The 18,779-nt window shown below is 42.2% G+C and overlaps 1 protein-coding gene and 1 long non-coding RNA gene across 2 annotated transcripts; both read left to right on the top strand.

Annotated features, from left to right (window-relative positions):
• Positions 1–5,376: 5,376 nt before the first annotated feature.
• Positions 5,377–13,093, top strand: LOC134077643 (uncharacterized). Its single transcript, XM_062533347.1, has 5 exons — positions 5,377–5,875; positions 11,595–11,924; positions 12,020–12,262; positions 12,539–12,810; positions 13,040–13,093. The coding sequence occupies exons 1-5, from the start codon at positions 5,377–5,379 to the stop codon at positions 13,091–13,093; spliced, it is 1,398 nt and encodes a 465-aa protein (XP_062389331.1).
• A 2-nt stretch (positions 13,094–13,095) lies between these two features.
• LOC134087100 (uncharacterized) lies at positions 13,096–13,975 on the top strand. The gene is made up of 3 exons (XR_009939803.1): positions 13,096–13,206; positions 13,486–13,815; positions 13,911–13,975. It is a non-coding gene; the product is annotated as an uncharacterized LOC134087100 (long non-coding RNA).
• The last annotated feature ends 4,804 nt before the right edge of the window (positions 13,976–18,779 follow it).

Below are 18,779 nucleotides of genomic sequence, written 5' to 3' on the forward strand. Positions count from 1 at the left end.
GTGTCCCTTTAATTAATGTTTTGAAAGGTTGTGAAAATTAGCTATGATAAAACCAAGAAAAAAAAAGATATTTTCATCTTTAAACATTTGTCCCTGCTTTATGTCTATCTGATGCCAATTTAGATTTTTAAAAAATGGATTAAAATAAAAAGAAACACTCAGATTACACATTTTAAAAAGTTTGCTACATTTGCAGTGAATGGCTAGTCATCCTTCCAGCATCATGAATGGGCGTCTCAACTGTACCATGCTACTGTCTCAACTGTACTCAATATAATTATATTAGGGTACGGTTGAGACAAAATGCCACCTTGTGTTGAGTTAATTGTGAAAAATCTAAACAACTTACGGATATATACTTTGGGTTTTATTTTAGTGCACAGATCAAAGATATACCATGTAAGAACACAGTTATTTTCAATGGCTTTTTACAGTCAAACTTTCAAGTGGTAATGGGGAAAGCAAAAACTGTCCCAACTGTACTCAGTCTACCCTAAATTGTATAAATGTATGCAGTGAGATCAAGAGACTAAAAAATAGTCAATTCAGCAACCTCGGTTCATCTCAATTATGGACCATAGCCATGTGTGAGTAAATATGAAGACGAGGAGCTGTACAAACCATCCCAACTGTGATTCACCAATCTTTTAAAACTATGATCAGGAATTTTAAAAGGATTTGGAGAGAGCCTATGATGAGGAGGATCCCAAAGTGAGAGGATCAGAGTCTGCAGGAGATGGAGAAAAGTTCACCAACCGGCATCACACATTCTAACAGTTTCCAGGCAGACAACAAGAAGTAACCACATCAGCCCATCGCCATAACAACCATGAACTGAGACAACCACAGAGTCACGTTCAGGACAAGGACATGATGTCAGATCAGCATCAGCAGAGTAGCCTGGCACAATGATGATATTTTTCATATAGAATGATGTTAATAATGAAAATAGATACATATATATTTTAAATGTAATAATTTACAATTAAATAAAATACACTTAGTTGAATGGTCCAACTACTAAGATGTAAGATGTACGGTAAGGAAACAAAAAGAGAAGTGTTTGTGAGTGTGTGTACGCCTGCACGTGCGTGTGCTTGTGCATGTGTCTGTGTGTGTGTGTGTGTGTGTGTGTGTGTGTGTGGGTGAGTGTTACGTCCCTATATGTTTATTTCTGTGTGTGTTTGCTTTGGTCTGCTTGTTTCTGTGTCTGTCTTGTGATCTCTAATTCTAGACCATCCCGTGGGCAAACAGCTAATTGCCAGGGCGCCGAGATTGGGGCGTCCGCCCTTTAAAAGTGGGATCCTATATGTCAGAGAAGGAGGGTTCTAGGTTCTTCGTTCTCCGATCTCCGACAGTCACGTTCTTTGTCCGCCACCTTGCCACGTTCCACCGTGCTGCTGCTCCGCCCTGCGTTTTTGCTGTGCCGCCGCTCCTTGCCTGTTCTCCCGAGTGAGAGTCGGGAAAAGCCTGAGGATCGGCTTGGCCTTCTTTTTGCGGCCTTTTCTTTGGACTACCTTACTTTTTTCGTTCCAGTATATTTTTCTTATTATTATATTTTTGTCAATAAACACTTTTTAATTTAGTTGCTCCGTTTGCCGTCGACTTTTTGTTCATGTCCCATTAGCCCTAGACCGGGACGTGACAAAATGGGGGCTCTATCCGGTTTTTGTTTTTGTTCCCAGTTTTAAGTAATTGGGCCTAAACATTTTTCCTTTCCCGGTTTAACACGTTTTGTGACTTTTTGATTCCTCTTTAGTTCGGCCGTCGACATTTTTTGTATTTTCCATAATACGTGTTTTTTCTTTAGGAAGTGCGCTTGCAACCGACGAGGCTCTGGTGAGTTAGAGTTTTGATTATTTTATGATTTGGTGGTGGGTTATTGAAGTTACTCCGGGGGGAGATCCATTGCGGATATCCAATCGGTACGCTTTGAAGACATTTGAGGTTGAGTTTAGTTTATGGGAATTAGGGGCCAGAGCTTCACCCAGTTTGGGTTTGTGGTTAGAGCGATGCTTTTCGTTAACTTTTTGAGCACTTGTAGATGGTCAGACTAAAGAGTAGTTATTTTTTTTTGTAAGTTTTTTTCTATTTTGCGCATTTGGTGGCAGCTTCGTAACCAAGTGCCTTTGTTCAACTACAAGGCACGTGTGGTGGGGTTTTTTTCATGGCATTATAGGTGGCAATTGTTTGAAAACGGCGTGGCTTTTTGAGTTTTTTGGCTGCTCGTTTTGAGCATTCGTTTTTCTGGGTTGGAGGGGCTTTAGATCAGCCGATTTGGTGCCATTGCAGTTTTGTTAGATTTGATTTCCGTAGATTAATTTAATTCGTTAGTTCTAATTTGTCTGAGTATTTTTTTTACAATGTCTGTGGTGGAAGAATTCATTGAAAACCTTCCTATGATTTGTTGTCTCGTTGCACCAAGGAGCAATTAGAAAAAATTGCGGAGCACTTTTCGATTATGTTAACTTCTGACGATAAGAAGCGTAAAGAGTTGTTGTTCAAAGCTATGGGTTTAGGTCTGGTAGATCAAAACATTCTGCCTGCTAGAGAGCCTGTTCAAGACCCCGTTCGAGAAAGCCCAGTTTCTCCTGTTCTATCGTCAGCTAGCAATGTATCTGACAGAGAATTGAAAATTAGAGAGTATTCTTTCGAAGAGCGTAAATTGCAATTGGAAGCGGCACGAATTCGTGCTGAGAGAGAAAATCGAGTTGTCAAGGAAAAAGAGTTGGATAAGGAAGTTTCAATCAAGAGATTAGAGATTCAGCTTGAGCTTGATTTAAAAAACGCGAGGAGCTTAAATTTGCACTGCAAAAGCTTGAGTGGGAATTTGAGGTTAAAAAACTTACCATCACACAAGTTCCTCACACTCCCGTTCAGTCTCCTGATCATTCTCCTGTCCACTCTCCTGTCCGTACTTCTGCGCTACTGTCGGCTACTATGGGTGGTGATTCAGGCGATAGTAACACCATGCCTTTGCTCTCGGTTCCCCTGAGATCAGATGCGTCTGATGATCCAAATGCTCCAGTGCGGGCTCCCTTGAGAAATCCCGATGGTGTCTTGCCATTTGCTCCTGGTCGTCCTGTGCCATTGCCCCGAGCTCAGCCTTTCGATGTTAGTCGCAACACTAGGATGATTCCACCTTTCAACGAACGAGAAGTCGATAAATATTTTTCGCAATTCGAAAGGGTTGCTTTAACTTTGAAATGGCCTCCTGCGGACTGGACGTTGCTGTTGCAAACTGTCTTGACTGGCAAGGCACAGTCTGTGTATTCTTCTCTTACAATGCAACAAAGTTCGGATTATGAAACTGTGAAAACTGCAACTTTAAATGCATATGAACTAGTCCCCGAAGCCTACCGTCAGCGATTTCGTGGCCTTCGCAAGTCCGACAGGCTCACGTTTGTGGAGTTTTCCAGAGAGAAAGAGCGTGCGTTTGACAGGTGGTGCACTTCACAACATGCACTCACCAGAGAGCATCTTCGACAATTGATTTTGTTAGAAGAGTTCAAACGTTGCATTCCAGACCCTGTAGCGATGTATTTAAATGACCAAAAGGTTACAACATTGGAGCACGCTGCTGTCTGTGCAGATGAATTTGTTTTAACGCACAAAACCTCTTTTAAATCTTCCTCTTCTCGTGGTGACTCAGCTCAGTTTCCTAGTTCGCAGCCGAGTTGGAGAAATTCCAAGTCTGATAATCCTCCGCCGAAGGTTGATTCACAGGAATGTTTTTATTGCCACGAGTTTGGTCATCGCATTGCAGCATGTCCTGTTTTGAAAATGAAAAATTCGAAGCCCCCTCTGAAGCAAAAATATTCGAAAGGTTCCGGTTTTGTCCGTCCTTTAGTTGAGTCTGACTCTAAAATTGACCCAGTCTATGAACCGTTTGTTTCTTCTGGCAGTGTCTCGTTAACGGGACGTGAGCAAGATAACGTTACTGTTAAAATGCTAAGAGATACGGGTTCTGCGCAGAGTTTCATTCTGGCATCTACGTTGTCATTTTCTGATGAAAGTTTTTGTGGTTATGACGTACTTGTGCAGGGAATTGACATGGGGATTTTAAAGGTTCCAATTCACATTGTCTTTGTTAAAAGTGATTGGATTTCTGGCTTTGTCAAAGTAGCTGTCTGTTCTCAGTTGCCCATGGAGAATATCCATTTCCTGATTGGAAACAAACTTGCCCATGAAAAGGTTATTCCGTTTCCGGAAGTCGTTTCCTTTGACAATCCAATTGTGTTTTCTCTCGGGGATTCGGCACCTCGGTCGCTGTCCACTTCAGAGGGTGCTGAAGTCCCAAAGTCACCTCGTTCCCTGTCCGTTTCCAGTGGTGCTGAAAATTTATCTCTGCCTGTTGATAGAGAGCTGCTCTGTCGTGAACAGAAAAAAGACCCGTCTTTGTCCAAGTGCCGTGCTATAGAAAAGGGTCAAATGGGGAAGAAATCAGTAACATATTATTGGGAAGATGGTTTGCTAATGAGAAAGTGGGTTCCGTCACAGAATGAGGATTTGGGCTGGAATAGTGTGTATCAGGTGGTTGTCCCGGGTAAATTTAGACTGCATGCGTTAACCTTGGGGCATGACCATGACCTTGCAGGTCATCTGGGTGTCAAGAAAAGTTATCATCGCATCCTGCATTATTTCTTTTGGCCTGGCCTGAAGTCTGACGTAGTGAGACACTGTCGATCATGCCACCGTTGTCAGCTAGCAGGGAAACCCAACCAGTGTATTCCACCTGCCCCACTTCATCCAATTCCAGTCATTAGTGCACCATTTGAGCAAATCATACTGGATTGTGTTGGGCCTTTGCCTAAGTCCACATCTGGGCATCGGTTCCTGTTGACCATAATGTGTGCCAGTTGTCAAAGCACTAATTCGTTTCTTCTCCACCTTTGGCTTGCCAAAAGTCGTTCAAACCGATCAGGGGTCCAACTTCCTGTCTCGCCTGTTCCAGCAAGCGTTACAGGAGTTGTCCATCAAGCACGTGACTTCCAGTGCTTACCATCCAGAGTCACAAGGGGCTCTGGAACGGTTCCATCAAACCCTTAAGTCTATGTTGCGCACCTATTGTCTCAACTCTGAAAAACAGTGGGACGATGGTCTACCATTGTTGTTGTTTGCTGTGCGTGAAACGACTCAAGAGTCGCTTGTTTTTTGTCCCGCTGAACTGATCTTTGGACACACTGTGCGAGGTCCGTTAAAGTTGTTGCGTGAGCAGCTGGGGTGTGACCACCTCCCTATTAAGCAACTCGCGTATCGTGTAAATCCGACAAAGCGAGCCATTATGACTTCTGAAGTTCAGTAACATTCCGCTTCTGTACTGACTACAGAAAAGTGAATGCAGTGACCAAGCCTGACTCCTTTCCTCTGCCACGTATGGAGGACTCCGTGGATAGAGTCGGCTCAGCGCGTTTTGTCACCAAGCTTGACTTGCTGAAGGGATACTGGCAGGTTCCCGTGACACCTCGTGCTGCAGAAATCTCTGCATTTGTTACCCCTGACTCCTTCCTGCAGTACTCAGTTATGCCTTTTGGGCTCCGTAACGCCCCAGGAAGTTTCCAACGCTTGATGTGTATAGTTTTAGCTGGTGTCCAGAATTGTGAGGTGTACCTGGATGATATAGTCCTTCATTCGTCCACTTGGTCCAGTCACCTTGAGCTTATTCACACTGTGTTTCACCGTCTGCAGGATGCCTCTCTTACCTTGAACTTGGCCAAGTGCGAGTTTGGCAAAGCTACAGTTACCTACTTGGGCAAACAAGTAGGTCAAGGTCAAGTCCGTCCTGTAGAGGCCAAGATCCAGGCCATTGTTGAATTTCCCATTCCCAAGACTAAGCGTGAGGTGCGCCGGTTTTTGGGGATGGCTGGCTACTATCGTAGCTTTTGTCGCAATTTTTCTGATGTTGTGTTGCCTCTTACAAACTTACTTCGTAACACTGTTGAGTTTGTATGGTCTGTTGATTGTCAAGCTGCCTTTCAGAATGCAAAGACGTTGCTGTGTAGCTCTCCAGTGCTTGCAGCTCCTGACTTTGACTTGCCTTTCAAGCTTGAAGTTGATGCTAGCGGAACAGGAGCTGGTGGTGTTCTCCTTCAAGAGGGATCAGATGAATTTGATCACCCTATCTGTTATTTCTCTAAAAAGTTCTTAAAACATCAACTGAACTATAGTACCATCGAGAAGGAGGCACTAGCCTTGTTGTTGTCACTTCAGCAGTTTGAGGTTTACATCGGCTGTACCGCTGCACCTGTAGTGGTACATACAGATCATAACCCTTTGATTTTCAGAATGAAAAACACCAATCAGCACATTATGCGTTGGGCACTCTACTTGCAGAGCTTCAACCTGGAGATAAGGTATAAGAAGGGATGTGATAACATTTTGGCTGACACATTGTCACGCACTTATCAGTGAATTCACATTAGTTTAGATTTAATCCACATTATATGTTGATTTTTGGTGGTGGGAGTGTAGCCAGGGCGCCGTGATTGGGGCGTCCGCCCTTTAAAAGTGGGATCCTATACGTCAGAGAAGGAGGGTTCTAGGTTCTTCATTCTCCGATCTCCGACAGTCACGTTCTTTGTCCGCCACCTTGCCACGTTCCACCGTGCTGCTGCTCCGCCCTGCGTTTTTGCTGTGCCGCCGCTCCTTGCCTGTTCTCCCGAGTGAGAGTCGGGAAAAGCCTGAGGATCGGCTTGGCCTTCTTTTTGCAGCCTTTTCTTTGGACTACCTTACTTTTTTCGTTCCAGTATATTTTTCTTATTATTATATTTTTGTCAATAAACACTTTTTCATTTAGTTGCTCCGTTTGCCATCGACTTTTTGTTCATGTCCCATTAGCCCTAGACCGGGACGTGACAGTGAGTTTGTACGTTCATGCCTGTGTGCTGTGTGCGTGCATGTCTTCTGTGTGCATATGTCTGTGCATTTGTCCTTATGTGTGAGTGTGTGTGTGTTTATGTATATGTGTGTTACTGTAATATGGGTGTGTAAATGAAAAACAATGGCTCCGTGTCATCCTTGTGGTACTACATGCCCACCAGGTTTTGTGCACCCCGGTCTTTCAGTGTCCCAGACAAGACAAAAAGAGAAGCACGGGCTAAATACAATTTTTGGAACTGTTCATTTTAAATAAGGCTACACTAGCAGAATGGTCCAACGTGTACAGTCACTCACGGACTGCATCAGTTCTAACAGCTCCTCCTACATGGGCTACCCCACCACACACACACACACACACACACACGCACACACACACACACACACACACACACACACAATGCAACGCAATGTTTTACTTCTTTAGACGATAGTTATTGGAAAAATAACAACATCACGTACAAAATGAAACCAGTATATTTTTTCCTCGTTCTAGTTTTGAAAGATAGGAAGGTGACAGCTTCACTAGACTCTCCTGTTCTTAGTCTGTTCTCCACTAAGAGTCTAATGATAGCAAGCTGGATCCAACAGTGTGCTAGTATTATCCTTCCCTTAATATCATATTTTAAATGATATAAACTGATTTGCATGCAGATGAGTGCATGGTAATGCTGACCAATGAAAGAGAACAAGGCTAAACTTTAGCTGAGCTGACCAATGAAAGAGAACAAGGCTAAACTTTAGCTGAGCTGACCAATGAAAGAGAACAAGGCTAAACTTTAGCTGAGCTGACCAATGACAGTGTTCGTATTACCTCCTTCATATCATTTTGTATCCTCAGTGTACTGTGTTCTATCCAACCTGCTTAAAACTGTTGTACAGCATAGAACTGCAGGTGTTTGTATGTGAGAGAGTGTGTAGAAGAACATAACATTTCATAATAGTGACGGTGTAATAGTCTCACCCTACTCAGACACAGCCTGAACATTTGACCACACTGCTACACTTCACTGCACTGCTGTCACTAGAGTTGATGATGTTGAGATACCACAAGTCGCCCATTCAGTAATTGTTTGCATGTTGGAAATGCATGGCTGGTGTTCTGCTACTTCTAAAAAATCTTATAAAATTCTTCAAAAAATCTTTTAAAAATGTTGGTGTTTTTGTTGGTACAGATATTAGCATCAAGCAAGATTTGTATGTCTGTTTTGGTGAACAAAGTATGACATTTTATTACCATGATATTTATTTGTTTACATTTGTTTGCATTTGACTGAAATATCAGGAAAAATAGCATTAGACTCGTAAGATATGAAAAGTTTGATGTGTTTGAAATGTGCTAATGCACTCCTCTGCCCGTACTGTTTCACATAAGGGGAAGTAGTGTGTCGCATCAATATGTTTGTTTCTGCGGATGTTGGGTTCAGTCACCGTGTTCATAACTTTGATATTTTACAAGCTGCGGTAAGGAATATTGTCAAGTTCTTCACCTACCTTCTTTGCTTGCTGCCCATTTTCCAGGCAGATTTATATGAAGTAAATAGCCTGATAAACCAGCCTAAATGGATTGGATGTCTAATTTAGTCTGGCTCCGATGAATGGATACAACGGAACATTGTTGGTGAGCACAACCCGTTGTCTTTCAAACCGTGTCTGTGCCTATAGGCCAACGCTCCCTCAAAACCCCGCCCCAGAGCCCTCTGTCCCGCCCGCGTTGATTCAAAACACATCTCTGCGTTGTGATTGGTTTAGTTGCCATCTGCCAGATTCAGGGCAGTGTTTTCAAAATGTACAGTGGTCCGAGGCCAGACCCAAATGCAGGCAAAACATTTTGCCGTCCAGCAGTTGGCGCTGGTTTTCCAGGCTATCAAGTAAAGTGTGGTAAGACTTCCTTGTTCATGGTACACCCTCCCTGCTGAATAGGGGAGCGCCGTGACGGATGAAACAATTTTCGGTTAAACGTTGTTTTCAAAGACGACGTTACAAAAATAAACGTTTTTTTGTGTGATCAGCAACTCACATGTGTGGTCTCTTAAACTCTTGTGATATTTGGTAGGATATGTATGACGATTGTGGTGTAATTTAAGTTTGAACAGAAGTGGTCATTTGTTTCAAATGTCCCGAGTGGCAGGGACGCTGGGGTAGGACAAATGAAACATTATAAAATCTAAGGAAACTGTAAACATTATTCAAGTTTTCATGTAATATACCTGTCAAGGGACATGTTTTGTAAGTGCTGTTAAATTTTTAGGAGAATTCTCGCAATATGTAATTATCAAATAATATTTGCTGCATTCAAATGCACATTTGGATTAATGCGGTCGGTGGGAGTCATCATAGCTATATCTATAGCTATATCATTACTATACTGATTTAACTTCATTATTTCACAGATTTAAGTCATGTTGAGTGACGAACACTTGATCAGCCCAACATATTTGTTTAAAAATACAAGGTCAACCAGAAGACGATGTCATGTTACATTTGTCCCGACAGTGACTTCTCGCAGCAAAACCCGTTTTTCTCCTAAACTAACTAACTTTGACATTGCATACAGTAGGATAAGTTACACTACCAATTAATCTATTGTTTGAACATGATAGCATTACATGACGCCATAAATACAACTTGATATTTGAAAAAATCGGCGTAGGCTAATAGAACATGTACTTGGCGCACGTCAAAATGCTTTGTCGGGTCTAACCACTGAATACCTGGATAGACTATCTCATTGTTGCTGACCCATCAACAATGAAGCCAATGGAACTGTCCCGAGTGGTCCCATAATGACGGCGTGGTGTTCCAATTCCATTGTTGCAGAACGGCAACATTCTTTTATTGTCTTTTACTGTCTATGCATTCCTATGGCAAGTGGTCCCATAATGGCCGCGGCAGGCCGCCGCCATGAACGCTTCAGAATTGTGACGTAGGCCTAGATGCGCTATCCAGGTATTCTTTATAGATCAGTGGGTCTAACTCAAGATCAGCGTGACATATCAACACGATTTTCCCTGGTCTGGCAAGGCTTGCGTGCTGTGCTTGGTGACAAATTTTGACGTTTCAATTTTGAACGGCTTAGGAGAAAATCGCGATGTTTCATTTGTCCTCCGTTTCATTCGTCACGGCGCGCCACACAAGTACTAGTCCCTGCCTCCATCAATATGAAATCTCTTTCATTACTGAATCCACAGGGTTGTCCCTTTGTAATGGTTGATGGAGCCATGTCATTCACAAAAGGCCCTGTGATCCTCTCTACAGTCTGTTGCCTTTTATCAGGTAGGCTACTCCTGTCATATGTACATTCTTATATTTTAGGCATGAGCTCTGACGGCCTTCTCTTCTCTAAGTTATTTTACGATGTGCATCAAAGCCAAAATGTCAACGATTTCAGACAGTGAACTCTCTTCATAAAGTGTTGAAGCAGCATCTGATTCTGTGTGACTAATCTCAAAGTGATCATATATCAACAGTGGTACTGTGTATGAGGTTATGAGCAGCTAAAAAGTGTATTTCCCACAATGCACCGCCAATGCACCCCATTGTATCTGTCAAATCTGACCTCTAAGGCAAATCATCAGTCGTGAAAGGTCCAGTAAATTTTAACCTCTTTCTATCATGTGACCAGGTGTCCTTGGTCAGGGTGACTGGAATGTGATGTATCCCTCTACCAGCATCTGTGGGTTAAAGGGGTCATTTGTGGACATTCCCTGCACTTACTCATATCCAAGTGGTCGTCAAGTCATAGAGGCATTCTGGTACATCAAATGGGGGACTGGGACAAAAGCAACAGACGACTTGAGTCTGGATTCCAGATATACGGGGCGTGTGGAATATATTGAGGATAAAGTGAGCAACTGTAGTCTACGAATCAAGGGTCTAAAAGAGAGTGACAGTCAGGAAAAATACATTTTCAGGTTTATAACTGATATAGGGAAATGGAGTGGCGAGGAAGTCTCTCTGACACTCTCAGGTTAGTGTTCTGGAAAATTCATTTTAAATATAAAATGATTGATGATGTGTTTGTTGCATTTAAGTAATGACTTAAGTTTCCTATATGACAGCAATTACTTAAGTCCTTTTGCACACAGATCTACATGTGACAGTGAGTCCAGAATCAGTGAAGGAGGGAGACAAAGTGACACTGACCTGCAGCACCACCTGCAGTCTGAGTAACAACCCCACCTACATCTGGTACAGGAACTCACAGCCTCTGAGTAACTCACACACAACCAGCAGCAACACCCTGTCCATACCCTCATTTAGCAGAGTGGATAATGGCAATTACTCCTGTGCTGTAAGAGGACATGAGGCTCACCCATCACCACCTCTGTGTGAGTACAGATGACATTGCAATTTTTTGTTTCAGTTCTGTTGCCACTGCATTTGATTTCTGCAGACACACTGAGAAAGAAAAACATGCAGAAGCAAAGTTTATATGCATCATTATTATTATTAGTAGTAATTTGAATGACTTGCAGTTGCAGTATATATTTTTTATTTAATTTTTGGGGGCGGGAATCGAACCCGGGTCGCCGGCGTGCGGTGCAGGTGCCCCAGCCAGTCGCGCCACGACTGGGGCCGTTGCAGTATATATTTTGAAAATAATTGTATGATAATGTCTGTTCCTGGTTATGACAATAGTAGGTACAGTATAGGATAATTAAACACGGAGGATGATTTCAATGGTGTTTATTTGTCTGTGTGTGTCCATGTTTCAGGTCTGAGTGGCTGGAGTGTGACCTACACCCCACAGAGCATCTGTGCATTGAAGGGCTCCTCAGTGGAGCTCCACAGCTATTACACATACCCTTGTGATCATACAGTCTCAAAGGCTTTCTGGTTTACCACATCTGGCACAGGAAATGAGGATCTGAGAGAGGATGTACACTATCAGGGTCGTGTGAATTATACTGAAAATAACAACAATAGCCACACTCTGAGCATAAGAAACCTGACCCTTACTGATGCAAAAACATACACCTTCAGTTTTGTAACTGACAAAGAGGGAGGAAAGTATTCTGGTGGAAATGTTGAACTCACAGTTACAGGTACTTTTCATTACTACAGACATGCAAATGTTCAGAGACATGTAAATTAATCATGTGCATTAAATTGTCCATTCATACGATGCAATTTCATTTAGGATTGCAAGTGCTGGTTAATAATCTAACAGTGAAGGAGGGAGACAATGTGACACTGACCTGCAACACCACCTGCAGTCTGAGTACCAACTCCACCTACATCTGGTACAGGAACTCACAGCCTCTGAGTAACTCACACACAACCAGCGGCAGCACCCTGCCCATACCCTCATTTAGCAGAGTGGATAATGGCAATTACTCCTGTGCTGTAAGAGGACATGAGGCTCACCCATCACCACCTCTGTGTGAGTACAGATGACATTGCAATTTTTTGTTTCAGTTCTGTTGCCACTGCATTTGATTTCTGCAGACACACTGAGAAAGAAAAACATGCAGAAGCAAAGTTTATATGTATCATTATTATTAGTAGTAATTTGAATGACTTGCAGTTGCAGTATATATTTTGAAAATAATTGTATGATAATGTCTGTTCCTGGTTATGACAATAGTAGGTATAGGATAATTAAACACGGAGGATGATTTCAACAGTGTTTATTTGTCTGTGTGTGTCCATGTTTCAGGTCTGAGTGGCTGGAGTGTGACCTACACCCCACAGAGCATCTGTGCATTGAAGGGCTCCTCAGTGGAACTCCACAGCTATTACACATACCCTTGTGATCATACAGTCACAAAGGCTTTCTGGTTTACCACATCTGGCACAGGAAAGGAGGATCTGAGAGAGGATGTACACTATCAGGGTCGTGTGAATTATACTGAAAATAACAACAATAGCCACACTCTGAGCATAAGAAACCTGACCCTTGCTGACGCAAAAACATACACCTTCAGTTTTGTAACTGACAACGAGGGAGGAAAGTATTCTGGTGGAAATGTTACACTCACAGTTACAGGTACTTTTCATTACTACAGACATGCAAATGTTCAGAGACATGTAAATTAATCATGTGCATTAAATTGTCCATTCATACGATGCAATTTAATTTAGGATTGCAAGTGCTGGTTAATAATCTAACAGTGAAGGAGGGAGACAATGTGACACTGACCTGCAACACCACCTGCAGTCTGAGTACCAACCCCACCCACATCTGGTACAGGAACTCACAGCCTCTGAGTAACTCACACACAACCAGCAGCAACACCCTGCCCATACCCTCATTTAGCAGAGTGGATAATGGCAATTACTCCTGTGCTGTAAGAGGACATGAGGCTCACCCATCACCACCTCTGTGTGAGTACAGATGACATTGCAATTTTTTGTTTCAGTTCTGTTGCCACTGCATTTGATTTCTGCAGACACACTGAGAAAGAAAAACATGCAGAAGCAAAGTTTATATGTATCATTATTATTAGTAGTAGTAATTTGAATGACTTGCAGTTGCAGTATATATTTTGAAAATAATTGTATGATAATGTCTGTTCCTGGTTATGACAATAGTAGGTATAGGATAATTAAACACGGAGGATGATTTCAACAGTGTTTATTTGTCTGTGTGTGTCCATGTTTCAGGTCTGAGTGGCTGGAGTGTGACCTACACCCCACAGAGCATCTGTGCATTGAAGGGCTCCTCAGTGGAACTCCACAGCTATTACACATACCCTTGTGATCATACAGTCTCAAAGGCTTTCTGGTTTACCACATCTGGCACAGGAAATGAGGATCTGAGAGAAGATGTACACTATCAGGGTCGTGTGAATTATACTGAAAATAACAACAGTAGCCACACTCTGAGCATAAGAAACCTGACCCTTGCTGATGCAAAAACATACACCTTCAGTTTTGTAACTGACAAAGAGGGAGGAAAGTATTCTGGTGGAAATGTTGAACTCACAGTTACAGGTACTTTTCATTACTACAGACATGCAAATGTTCAGAGACATGTAAATTAATCATGTGCATTAAATTGTCCATTCATACGATGCAATTTCATTTAGGATTGCAAGTGCTGGTTAATAATCTAACAGTGAAGGAGGGAGACAATGTGACACTGACCTGCAACACCACCTGCAGTCTGAGTAACAACCCCACCTACATCTGGTACAGGAACTCACAGTCTGTTAGTGATCTACACACAGCAGTCAAGAGGCTGGCAATAGACTCAGTCAGGCCTGAAGATGCAGGAAATTACTCCTGTGCTGTTAAGGGACATGAGATTCACAGTTCAACAGAGTTGATTCTCAATGTTGCGTGTAAGTATGTGAGATTGTATCATTCTTTATCATGCAGAGCGGCAGTTATATACTGTAGGTTTAGTAAGATTTTTTTTTGTCCTTTAGCAATTTTGTGTCAATGATTCCCAGAACACAGTGGTGCAGACACAGAACCATTGTTTTAAGTTTTTGATCCGTGTAATATGTGTACATTTAGTGTCTGTACACTAGGCTTGCACACATATTACACACACTCATGAACACACACACACACACACACACACACACACACACACACACACACACACACACACACACACACACACACACACACACACAGGGACTTCATTACCCCACACACATTCATAAGCCAACATGCGCACATAAAACACATGTTCATGCAGGCAGGCAGACACGCGTGCACACACACACATACACCATTTCCTCCACACACACACACACACACACACACTCACAAACGAAAACTCACACATGGAGAAGCACATACACAAAAGCAAAACGCACACATGCACACACTCATTTACATACACAAAAGTTTCAAGAGTAGGAGATGGAGACAAATTGACAAGCGTGATTTATCGTTGCGGAGAGAATGTGCAGGACTGACCATGCAGTGGTCATACTTTGTACCGCTTTGCGGTACATCTAGTTTATGTAACTAGCATCTGAGAAGACAAAGAAATGTATGGAATGTGCCATGAAGTAAAGTATTTGTGGAAATTTCTGTCAGATGCTCCAAGGAACATCATTGTATCAGTCAGCCCCTCGGGTGACATAGAAGAGGGCAGTTCAGTGACTCTGACCTGCAGCAGTGATGCCAACCCACCAGTGCACACCTACACCTGGTACAGAAAGACCGGAGATGAGACAGTTCTTCTGGGCACAGAGAGGATGCTGAACCTCACTCTTCACCTCGTCCCTGGTGTAGATGGACTTTATCACTGTGAGGCTCAAAATAAGGTCGGCTCGAAGAACTCAACCGGAGTCAGGATCTTATTGCCAGGTCCAGTTTCTTGCTTTCCTTTCCATGTTTGTCTCTGTAGAGTGTTGTTGACTTTGGAAACAGTGTGAAACCTTTTCTTCTTCTCTGCATTTCTCTATTGATTTATTTTAAAGAGGTAGACTTATCACATTGAACATTTGTCAGCAAAACAATGCTCTTCTAAATGTTTCTCTTTAGATTCTGGCTTGCCCAGAGAAGTCTTGTTTGGTGCTTTGGGGGGCATCTCAGCTGTAGCTCTCCTGCTGGTGGTTATTGTGTACTGGAGGCAAGTCATAGAAAAATACTTTGATATCAGTTTATTTTGAATAATTACAGACTTGTTTGCAGAATAATATCTCTATCTATATCTATCTGTCAATATCTATCTATCTATCTATCTATCTATCTATCTATCTATCTGTATAACTTTGACTATGTGTTTTGGAATATAGGAGACAATCAACAATAACCTCAAGGAGCACTCACAGCAACACACAGGTAAATATTGCCTCTTCACACGTGTCCCAACTTAATCTAGCGCCATAACATAATTACTCCTAATGTAATATATTTATAGATGATCAAAAATAAATTGCATTAGGGCATCAATGTCCAAAGTTCGGTTCATAGGCCCCCAAACAAATGTGGGCACCCCTGTGTTAGAGTAACCATTGTGTGTGTTGTTAGTTATTGTCTGGTCTTTCACAGGGAGCCTCTGATCCTGTCTATAGCAACGTCTCCACAATCCCCATGGCCTCTGGATGTGCACAGACTGATCGTCTTCATCATGAAGATGAAGATGATGTTCAGTACGGCAATGTCCAATTCAAGCCCAAAAAACAACAGGTGCCCAGTCAAGAGGAAGACATCCAGTGTGCCAGTGTCCAGTTTGAGCCCAAAACACAGCAGGAAGTGCCCAGTCAAGAGGAAGATGACCAGTACGCCAGTGTCCAGTTCAAGAAATCAAGACCAGAGCCCAACGTCCCTGAGCCGCCTCCGTCTGATGCTCCACAGGAGGAGACCCAGTACGCCTCAGTGGATCAGCAAAGCCCATCTTCTGATTCTCACTCTTAAAAGACAAATATTGGCCCACCTCAAACTACAGTCGTAGTTCCTCCACAGTGAGATTCTCTGATATGTTAATCAAAAATGATAAATGTTAAAGTTAAAGAGTTAAAGTTGACTGAGATGGCACCTACTGTTCACAGACCTGTGGATTAGTCTGCAACCTACAGTACAGCAGGGTTGACAAGAAGTCCAAACCACGAGAGACTGATGCCCTGATTGAAGCACTGACTGATTAACAGTTCAGTATTTGAAATGTATGTAAAGTGTGTGAGATCTCATGATATTAAAAGTCACATTTCATATATATTTACTCAAGAGACATTTTGATACAAGCTTACAGCATAATGCAGCGATAAGTTTTCTATTAGTGTGTGAGTGAGTCTGAGTTTCGTATTGAGAAAAACAAACTTTTGAGATACATTGTACAAGTTGCATTAGTATCATTATGTTAGCGTATGAATCTCTGCAGTGGTTACATGAGCATGTTTTTTGCAAAGAATAGTAATTTAAAATAAATTAGTTTAAAGGCTTAATGACTGTTTTTCATATCTTCATAAAAAAAGGCTACATGTATGTGTAGTTATACAGTAGTTGTGAACTTGTTTCTGCTGTCAGACTCTGTTTCAGAGTCTCACATTCAATGAAAATTGTGCCATTCTTTGTACTGGATTGTATTGGACAAGTTGTTTAGACACCACTTTAGACACCTATGTGTGTAATTTTTTGATATTGTTATATTGTGTTTAGCATTTTTATCGGTAGTCCTATATTGTGCTTTATACTGTGCTGTTGTATTGTCTGTGGGTTCTTGCTTGTTTTGAATAAAAACATTCAATTTGAAAAGAGGGTGTGAGTTAAATAATGATGAAGATGATGATGATGATGGTGGTGATGATGATGATGATGATGATGATGATATGTGCACACACTCTTCCTCCAGTGGACAGGCCTACTGTATCAGTGCAGCACTACTGCCAGAACATCAGCAACATAGTTGTGACTATGTAGCCTAGTATAACAATGACATCATTAGAGTTGACAGCAATTGCAACAGTATAAATGTAAAGGAAGTAGTAAATTAAGTGCACTCTAAACAATAGTGAGTTGACAGCAATTGCAACAGTATAAATGTAAAGGAAGTAGTTAAGTGTACTCTAAACAATACTGTGAGTCCAGACGCTGAAAGAGCTCCAGTGTGGGTTAGGCTACTTTAAGACTGAACTGCAGCACATGGTGATTACAACCAATTATTTAATCCCTGTCAGATAAGGAGTAAGAGTGTAATTGTAGTACTACAGGATGCTAAATGCCTTAACTGCTGTGGGATTTATTACGCACAACTGTGTGTGTAATATTATCCAGACCTACAGTATCTCTCCTGGGCAATACCATATCCAAAAAGGACACACTAGTCCATGATGTGATCAATAATGAACGTGCCTGATGCCCGACACATCCTCCTGACTAACCTGACTCTCCACTTAGGTACAACTGAACTGGTGACACTGAGCTTAGCCTAACTTAGACCAGAGGAGGGCTGTTTTGTAGAAGGAAAAAAGTAATACAGACTGTTCAGTTATTAATGTTGTTGATTTAAGTTGATACTCTCTAATACTAACATTATTTCACGTGTGTTGCGGTTGCAAAATGTGATTTAGGGGAAAAGTCAACTTATCACAAGAAAGGGGGTGAGTGTTGTGTTTAGCATGAGGAAGGTGAGGAGAAGGCCTACAATTATTTCTCGGTTCTTTTATGTAGGCCTGTCCGCTGCGCTGGATACAATCGAGCTGATGTCTAATGATCAATTCCTGAACATGCCCACAAGATGGCGTCCTCTTCTTAGTCGTCATTTTTTTCAGAGGAAACAATTATCTCGCTTCATTATGAAAATTATCCAAATGTATTTAATACAAACAGGGTTACTATGTAATATATGATCTCGAGCCACATAACATGATATACACTTGTACACTGTAGCATACTTACCACTATCTTCTACGTGTTTCCTATAGCAGCCGCGCTGACTTTAATTGACACAGTCAGCGTCCTCAACAACAGATAATGGCTGTTATTATATTAGTGTGACGACTGATCTGATTTTAACTCCTGGCCTAACGTTACAACATGCCCATATTAAATTAAGCGCCACTTATGACTTGTACAGCACATCGCGGCTCTTTTATAGCATTCGTGGTGCACTGGAATGTTAATGTTTCGCCGGCTGTGCACATCATGGGCACGGTCAGTATGAAGACACAGCTTATCATTGGGAGATACTTCAAAGCGGCGCGTTTAACTGTGAATTGGCAAAGTCAGTGCAGTGGATTGTCTCCAGCGATGCGAGAGAGAGGATCCGTTCCAAGCGCGTCACAGGTGTCGAGGCGACGAGGTGGACACAGGTCGCGCGATGGCAGCGCCGGTAGGGGCGTGATGAACGCAGACAGCCGCTAAGTGGGTGGCCAAAATAAAGGGGGGCGGATTGCTGCTCATTCACCCAGCAGGAGTCACATATGGGTCACATAGGCTATATGCAGTCGTAGCCTACTTCTGGTTGATCTATCCATTTAGCTTTCATATAGCCA

This window comes from Sardina pilchardus, chromosome 1 (genome assembly GCF_963854185.1).
Source record: "Sardina pilchardus chromosome 1, fSarPil1.1, whole genome shotgun sequence".
Taxonomy (NCBI): Eukaryota; Metazoa; Chordata; class Actinopteri; order Clupeiformes; family Clupeidae; genus Sardina; species Sardina pilchardus.

Bases quoted from the DNA above. Each gene is read 5' to 3' on its own strand.
- LOC134077643 (XM_062533347.1), top strand. From the start codon at position 5,377: ATGGAGGACTCCGTGGATAGAGTCGGCTCAGCGCGTTTTGTCACCAAG. The intron at 5,876-11,594 runs GTAGCTTTTGTC...TCCATGTTTCAG, and splicing joins GGGGATGGCTGGCTACTATC to GTCTGAGTGGCTGGAGTGTG. The intron at 11,925-12,019 runs GTACTTTTCATT...AATTTCATTTAG, and splicing joins TGTTGAACTCACAGTTACAG to GATTGCAAGTGCTGGTTAAT.